General features: G+C 37.3%; 2 protein-coding genes across 7 annotated transcripts in view; one reads left to right on the top strand and one right to left on the bottom strand.

Moving 5' to 3' along the window:
* Positions 1–3900, top strand: part of ZCCHC9 (zinc finger CCHC-type containing 9) — an 8451-nt gene extending 4551 nt beyond the window's left edge. The window contains exons 5-6 of the mRNA XM_040449585.1: positions 353–421; positions 1757–3900. Of these exons, the coding sequence (XP_040305519.1) occupies positions 353–421; positions 1757–1875 (188 nt within the window). The 3' untranslated portion in view covers positions 1876–3900. The remainder of the gene's footprint in view (positions 1–352; positions 422–1756) is intronic.
* The window catches only part of ACOT12 (acyl-CoA thioesterase 12), a 55080-nt gene continuing 47351 nt past the window's right edge, over positions 11–7739 (bottom strand). For 3 of the 6 annotated variants that reach the window (XM_040449530.1, XM_040449555.1, XM_040449561.1), the window contains 3 exons: positions 7447–7575; positions 5506–5632; positions 4718–5244 (listed from right to left, as the gene is read on the bottom strand). In XM_040449530.1, the coding sequence (XP_040305464.1) occupies positions 5095–5244; positions 5506–5632; positions 7447–7575 (406 nt within the window). In that variant the 3' untranslated portion in view covers positions 4718–5094. Of the gene's footprint in view, positions 170–4717; positions 5245–5505; positions 5633–7446; positions 7576–7739 lie in introns of those variants that run through there. The other 3 variants (XM_040449549.1, XM_040449538.1, XM_040449556.1) reach the window with 3 other exon arrangements.

Here is a 7739-nt window from a genome sequence, read left to right as displayed (position 1 = left end):
GCCCCAACACTTTGCCTTTCTAATCATGGTTTAAGGTCTAGTCTTGTGTGCAGTGGCTCTCGAACACTCCAGAGGACACATATCTTCTTCCATTATATCTCTCTTCTCTTTCCTCCTTCTCCCCTGAAGGCCAGGTACGAGAAGTGGTGGGTAGGTACAGTTCAGTGCTCTGTGAGATCAAAAGGAATGGACGATGGACTTACTAACTGGAATGGTGGCACCTACCTATGTTCCTGTTTTCAACTACCTTTACAACTGACAAAGTTGTGAGGACCAAATAAGAAAAGTGTTTTGAGACATTATAACCCCTCCTAAGTATGAGAGATTTTCAGTGACTTTGTTCTTTTAATAGGTGGTTGCTGCAGACTTTGTGGCTCTGTGGAACATTTTAAGAAAGATTGCCCTGAGAGTCAGAATTCAGGTGAGATCTCTTGGCCTCCATTAGAAGGCAAGGGATTAGTATTCTTTGTTTTTCTTGAATTTTTTTATGAAGAGTTCATTGAGGTACCACTGATTTTAAGGCAACCTGGTTTCCTACTACAGTGATGACTTAATCATTTCTCTGTCAGGAGTAGACACAATAGTATTAGCTGAGTGTTAGCTAGTATTATTAGGTGAGGAAAAAAAAGTGACCACTAAGTCCTAGAAGACCTTGATTTTATAAAGCATGGTATTCATAAACATTCATATTTGGCAACTAATGAATTTAATAATGGAGCCAATTCTGTTACTAAAAGAAAAATACTGATTCACTAATAGAAAATCAGAAATATGAAAATAACTCAGTATTTTTATGTTTACCATCCTCATATATGCTTTGCTTTGTGTATACCTGAAGGACTCAGAGTTGGTTGTAAAAACTGCCAAAAATATTAAAATTGTGTTAGGTACACTATCTGGCCAGATACATTTTCTTCCTAATGAAATACCCTTCATCACCAAAAACTTCATAAATGTTTGCTGTACCTATTGCAGATTTGGGGGCAAGTGGAGACCATTATTATATTAGTTTACCTAAATAAATAGAATGATGATAATCTTGAGCAAAAGAATGCAAGATAGGATATTATATTAGTTTACCTAAATAAATAGAATGATGATAATCTTGAGCAAAAGAATGCAAGATAGGATAGCAGTAGTCCTTCTTAAGGAAAAACACATTTCTTTTTATTTCAGATAGTCACAGTACTACCCAATAAGTCTGCCCATTCTTCCTACCCAAACACTTAAATTTGAAAACCAAGAGTTCTTGTTTATGATCTTGTCTAGAAGAAGACGATCTTCACTACATTGTAGCCAGTGAGACTGAAATAATGGAAGTGGAGTTTGAATTCTCCCTCCTGGGAGGATTGCCATTCCCAAATGACAAGACTGACAAGCAGATGTTGTATAATTTCACAGGTGGAATCTTGTGCATTTAAAACTGATGCTTCATAAGTCTCACTGTTTACAGATTCTTAGAATTCATTGACTCTATAATGATGAACTCTGGGAAAGAATGAAAGAGCTTTCTCATCAATTTCTGCATTGCAAAGCAGTTGTTGCATTTCCCTAATTGGGATGAGAAATTGCCTGTGGTACTCCAAAATCAAGTGTTATAATCAATTACAGAATTGCTCACTCTCCTTTAGTGATGGAGTCTTCCCTCCTTGTGATTATTCATGTCAAAACTAATTCCTTTGCTCAGCTAGTACCAATCTGGGTGGATGTATTTGATTACCATTTTTCTTACATTCTAACTTTCATTCCTTAACAGATCGAATGGTCACAGTTGGTCGCTGGGCAATGGGAATGAGTGCAGACTATGAAGAAATTTTGGATGTGCCTGAACCACAGAAGCCCAAAACAAAGATACCTAAAGTTGTTAATTTTTGATAATGATTAGTACTATCATTAGTTACCACCTCATTGTGAGCTACTCTGAACTGGGCCTACCTCACATACTGGAGCTGAGCTCCCTTGGAGACCTGTGTTGTAGACATCAGTATGATGTGCATATGGTCAGATAGTTTCCTGAGTGCTGTCCATTAAAGAGTGCCTCTATCACTGGAGAAAATCATTGAAGAAAAGTATAAGATTTTTAAATTGGATTCTCTAAAAGAATATTTTTAACAGGTAGAACTTAGGTATAACTAAGTGGTTACATACTTGATTGTAACAATCATCTTTTTCTTAAAAACTATGCATTAATGTAAACCACCCTTAAAGTATAACTTTTGTGTTTAGAAATGAAGTTTTGGTTATATTGTTTCTTGGTTCAATATATCAATTTATTATTATATTAGGAATTTATAAGTTGCCACAATACTGTATTTTTAAAATATTTAATTCAAAAATCATTTGCTATGTACTTATTTTTCTGAATACCTCATTCTGGATTGAACTAGCCATTGTCTGTTTATGTCCAGGTAATCCCTTTGGGAACACAATCTTTTTATGAATTCTAGATGAGATTAATTTTGGTTAATTTTTGTTTTAGTTTTGACATAAAGAAGCACAAATTATTGAGGTAACATAGAAGAATACGTTAACAACAGCTCCTTCTTTGTCCTGGATTTTCAAGAGTGAAATTCTAGCCAAAATTATTTTGGGGTATTTAACCAGAATGATGTTACTTAACAGATTGTATATCACACTTAATAGCATTTTGTTCATGTGTTTTAGATGAGTCTGGGTGAGATGCAGGTATCACCATAATAGAGTTAGAATGCTAATCAGAGACCGATTAGCTTCTTTGTTGGATTTTATGAATACATGCATACTTAATACATGTATTTCACAAGGCTAGGGCTCATATTGTAATGGAATGACTCTAGTGGATTGTGTGTTTCATTTGGAATTTTACCTGATTGGATACATTTGTAACTAAAGGAAACAGCTGTGATTAGTTACTGTAGCTTCAAAAGCAAAATATTTACCAAATAAGAAACACTTTTCTCTGTTTTAATGTCTGCAAAGCTCAACAGTTCTAGTCTTAATAGGAGCTGTTGTTTTATTTTTGGTGTGAGAGGTAAACATGACAGAATACAACTCAGCATCCCAGAATGTAAGGAAAGGAGTGTCGTTTAAAAGAAATCACACAAGTCTTGTAGCTGAAAAAGGATAGCAATGCTGCCTTAGTCATTTAGCCCAAACACACTCAGATTTATTTCACCTATCCTATCAGGTGTCAAGGACTCTGGCCAGTCAAAACCTGTCTCCAGTGAGGAAGGCAAGCATTAAATATTTCCCAAGTACCTGCTATATTCCTGGTACTCTCTTAGGCACTAGGGATTGTGACAGTGATGAAGACAAGGTCACATGCTTTCTAATGAGGCTTTAGGATGGAAAGGAGACTTGGGGAGAGATGCATATCAGAAATATCAGTATATCAGAAAAATATCAGATATTTTATTACACTTTAAAAATATTCTACTGAATCGCCTAAGACTTGGTCATTAATCACTCTTCCTTCAGTCCTTTGGAAATGTCACCTCTTACAAGCTTATCATTCACTTTTCTATGGCTGACTCCTAAATCCATCTGGCCCTAATATCCTCAATTACAGTTCCTACTTGGATGTTCCACCAATACCTCAAGTCATTACTGCAGTAATTTTCAAAACAATATAAACTCAAAGACCTATGACAGGCAGAGGTTGGAAGTGTCTCAATTGTAGGAGAGGTGTGAAATTTTACCATACAAAATTTTAGTTAAGTAACTCCATTATAGCTAATTTTTTTGCTTTTTAAAATCTAAAAATATTCTAAAAATTTTTTCTGCTTCTGAAATGTATAGGCATTTAAATCTACATATTCACCCTTAATGTATGTAAGTGTTAATTCATAAAATTGGAGCACAGTCCAAAGTTTATGTAAATGAAAACTTGCTGACACGGAATAAAACTAATTAACAACCAGACCTAGGCTGGGTGAGTGGATGGGTTGGGGAAGCGGGTAGGCTGGGGAAGCAGAGGTAGAGATCTGACATACAGCAGGATGTACCTAACCTCTTAAGTGCTCTAAACTCTAATGGAGAAGTCCTTCAACTTTTAAATGCTGTCTTGTAGAGGAGGCTAACTTGACATATGCTGGTTTGTCTTACGGGTTAAGACAAATCACAGAGTAGAGTAATGAATGCTGAAGTCTAGGGAATAAAGTGCTAATGTAATGGTTATGAAAGAAGAGCTCAGTTAATATTCTTTCTCTGCGACATCACATTGTGCAGGTACTTTTCTGTGTGTATATATAGCAATAGATACTAAATTGGCCAGCCACCTTGAATATATGTTAAATGACACTAGTAAAGTAGTTTCTATTACTAAAATTGATTGGATTCCATTATGTTTTAATGTCTTCCTAATTTAAAGCTCTAAACTATGTAATACATCTTGTCAGTTGCTCCTGACATACAGATATCCGCCATATATGGAATAATCCCACACTATTAATCACCTAGCCAACTTATCATTTTTTATTTTGTAAAATTTTGTACAATTTTATTTTTTTATTTTTTTTTTTTTATTTTTTTTTTTTCAACGTTTATTTATTTTTGGGACAGAGAGAGACAGAGCATGAACGGGGGAGGGGCAGAGAGAGAGGGAGACACAGAATCGGAAACAGGCTCCAGGCTCTGAGCCATCAGCCCAGAGCCTGACGCGGGGCTCGAACTCACAGACCGCGAGATCGTGACCTGGCTGAAGTCGGACGCTTAACCGACTGCGCCACCCAGGCGCCCCAAATTTTGTACAATTTTAAACAGAACACATGTTTCATCTCCATAGCCTAAACATGCTTATGATCATTTTAAACCATATTTGTACCATTTTACAGGACACACAAAATTGAACATGGGCAATTTCCACTGCCTGTGTCCCTGGAAGGAAGCAGAGCCACAGACAATATAAAACAGTTTTAAAGCTCTTTAAATAATGCTATCCAAATCACTGGTGTTTGACCTGAGATGAATTTTATTTTTTAACCCCTTCCTAACTGCATTTTGCTTCAGCCAATGTTAAATTACTTTGTGGCCCCAAAGCTTGCCAAAGTGTCAGGGCTAAGGGTACGTGGAATTGAGAGTGGTAAATAAAACTGGAAGTAAGTGACAGTTTACCATTTAAAATGTGTTTATCAACCCACCATCAGTAGCATTCTCTATGAATTTTATACAAGAGGCTGCTGTCTCTTCTATGGATTTTGACCAGCCACCAAGATTTCCAGCAAAGTAAGGAGAGATGCTAGCAGAAATCTGGTTGAAGTATGATACCTGTTTCAAAAAGAAAATACATTATTTTAATTATTTATTGACTTGGAGCTTCTTTCAGCAGGGATCTGAATCTTGTTGGTATAGGGAAGGCTATGACCCTAATCTTCTGGGGACTTTCTGGAATGATCTACAAGGATGACCTCAGGATTCCCCTGATGTGGACACATGACAGAATTTCAATTAATTAGGGAATGTGGGTAAAAAGCCTTCTCTCTATATCTGCAGTAGCAAATTCATTTGCAGATGTTCCATCAAACTTACGGTACAGGAGCTGCTGTCAATAGCACGGATGAGAAATCCAGCACATATGATTTCACTTCTGATGTAGTGTGGACAAGGGGGGACTGAAGGCAGAAGAACCGATTTCACTGCTACCGTGTAAGTGCTACTGAAAAATGAAAGGACGTTTTCTAAGTTATTGTGAGAGATTACAACAATTGTTAGAAAATAAATTTCTAGAGTTAATTAACCTTATGTACGTAGGTAAAAGTGAAACTATAGAGACCCAGATCTTCTAGATGAGGGATCTATATTCAAGTAGACTACATTCAAGTGTAGGAAAGGTAATAAGGGCCACAGGTGTTTTCTGCCTGTGTAAGAATTACTTAATACTTTGCGTAACTCTACAAAGTGGAATCAACTTCCAAGCATGCTTTATTATGTATGCCCTAATGAGTTGTAATTTCAGGCTCTTCTCTTTTTTTAATTAAAAAACAAAACAAAACAAAACCCATTGATTTAAAGGAACTTCACACAACAGAGAACCTTATAGACTAGAAAACAGTCTTCCTCAGTCCACCCTAGCCACAGTCCATTCTCATCCTGGAGATGACCACTGTTAATATTTTGCCCTGTAGCCTTCCGGACCTTTTTATAAATATATAACATTGATGTAAGCAAATGCAAATATAGATTTTTGCATAAATATTATCATTTAATAAATATCGGTCTATAGTTTGATTTTTCACCTAACAATAAATCTTTGGAGGTATTTCTGTATCAGCACCTCTATAGCTACTTCATCTTTTTTAATGATGGCAGGATGCCTGGGTGGCTCCGTTGGTTGAACAAGCGACTTTGGCTCAGGTCATGAACTCGCCCTTCCAGAGTTCCAGCCCTGCATTGCACTCTGTGCTGACAGCTCAGAGTCTGCAGCCTGTTTTGGATACCCTGTCTCCCTCTCTCTCTACCCCTGGGCTCCTCTGTCTCCCTCTCTGCCCCTCCCCCACTCATGCTCTGGTCTCTCAAAAATAAACATTTAAAAAAATGATGACATAGTACTCTGCAATATGGCTCTACCATAATTTATAAGATGGACCCTCAGTTTATGTCCATTTCTTTTTCCATAATAAATGGTACTATACTGAACATCCGTGTACATTAATAATATTCACACATGTTCAATTATTCTTATAGGCCCGCTTTCACATTGGAAATCATGCTGGCCAGTTCCAGGTGTAGACTTTAACTGTCCTGGAAGCTTCTACTTCTTATTTATTTGAACACTGACTCTTAGGACACTTCTCTTTAGAACACAGACATTGTGCCATGAAAAGTCCAATGCCCACAGAGAAGTCATGGACAAACACTCCGATCAACAGCCCTACCTAGCAGCCAGATATTTTGGATGTCTAGCACAATTGAGCCTTTCTAAATTCTAAACCTATTCCTAATGTTTTATTTGGTAGTCACATTGCATTCTTACTGATACTGGAAGGTTCCCAAGGTTTGCTAAATACCAATTTTACATGTGCATACAGCAAAAGGAAAGGAACTGCTTTAGGAATCTTGCACACAGGCAGCATTTAATAGGTGATGTTTTTAAATTTTTTTTTTCCAACGTTTATTTATTTTTGGGACAGAGAGAGACAGAGCATGAACAGGGGAGGGGCAGAGAGAGAAGGAGACACAGAATTGGAAACAGGCTCCAGGCTCTGAGCCATCAGCCCAGAGCCTGACGCGGGGCTCGAACCCACGGAAGGTGAGATCGTGACCTGGCTGAAGTCGGACGCTTAACTGACTGCGCCACCCAGGCGCCCCAATAGGTGATGTTTTTAAATGATAACTAAAGGTCCATCTAGAAAAAATTCAGATGCACATCATTCAAGATCAGAAATGCCTATATTGCCTTCTTTTCTTATCAACTTTTTCATTTTACCCTCTTCTATAAAACAATACGGCACTTGAATTGCATATACTCACCCATCTTTGAGAGGCCTTCTTCGTGATACAAGTACTACCAAGTCTTTGGGTTTGTCACCATTCACTATAGGACAAGTGATATAATATATCTGATCACCTTCACTCACCCAGTTTATGACTTCACAGGACCTACGTAAATACAACAGTGAAAGAAAGGCCACACTTTTCTACCTGCTTGAATAAGGCATTCGCTTCTTTTGTTTATTTGTAAAACTTCATTACTGAGGTCCACATTCACTCTTTGCTCACATAACTATCCTGCCAAAGCCAGCATTATTTCTCAAAGTCTGTCT

The sequence above is a fragment of the Herpailurus yagouaroundi genome, unplaced genomic scaffold (assembly GCF_014898765.1).
Source record: "Herpailurus yagouaroundi ecotype Mexico unplaced genomic scaffold, PumYag 29, whole genome shotgun sequence".
Classification (NCBI taxonomy): Eukaryota; Metazoa; Chordata; class Mammalia; order Carnivora; family Felidae; genus Herpailurus; species Herpailurus yagouaroundi.
The sequence above is the reverse complement of the archived record's forward strand: the minus strand, read 5'-3'. Positions and strand labels throughout refer to the sequence as shown.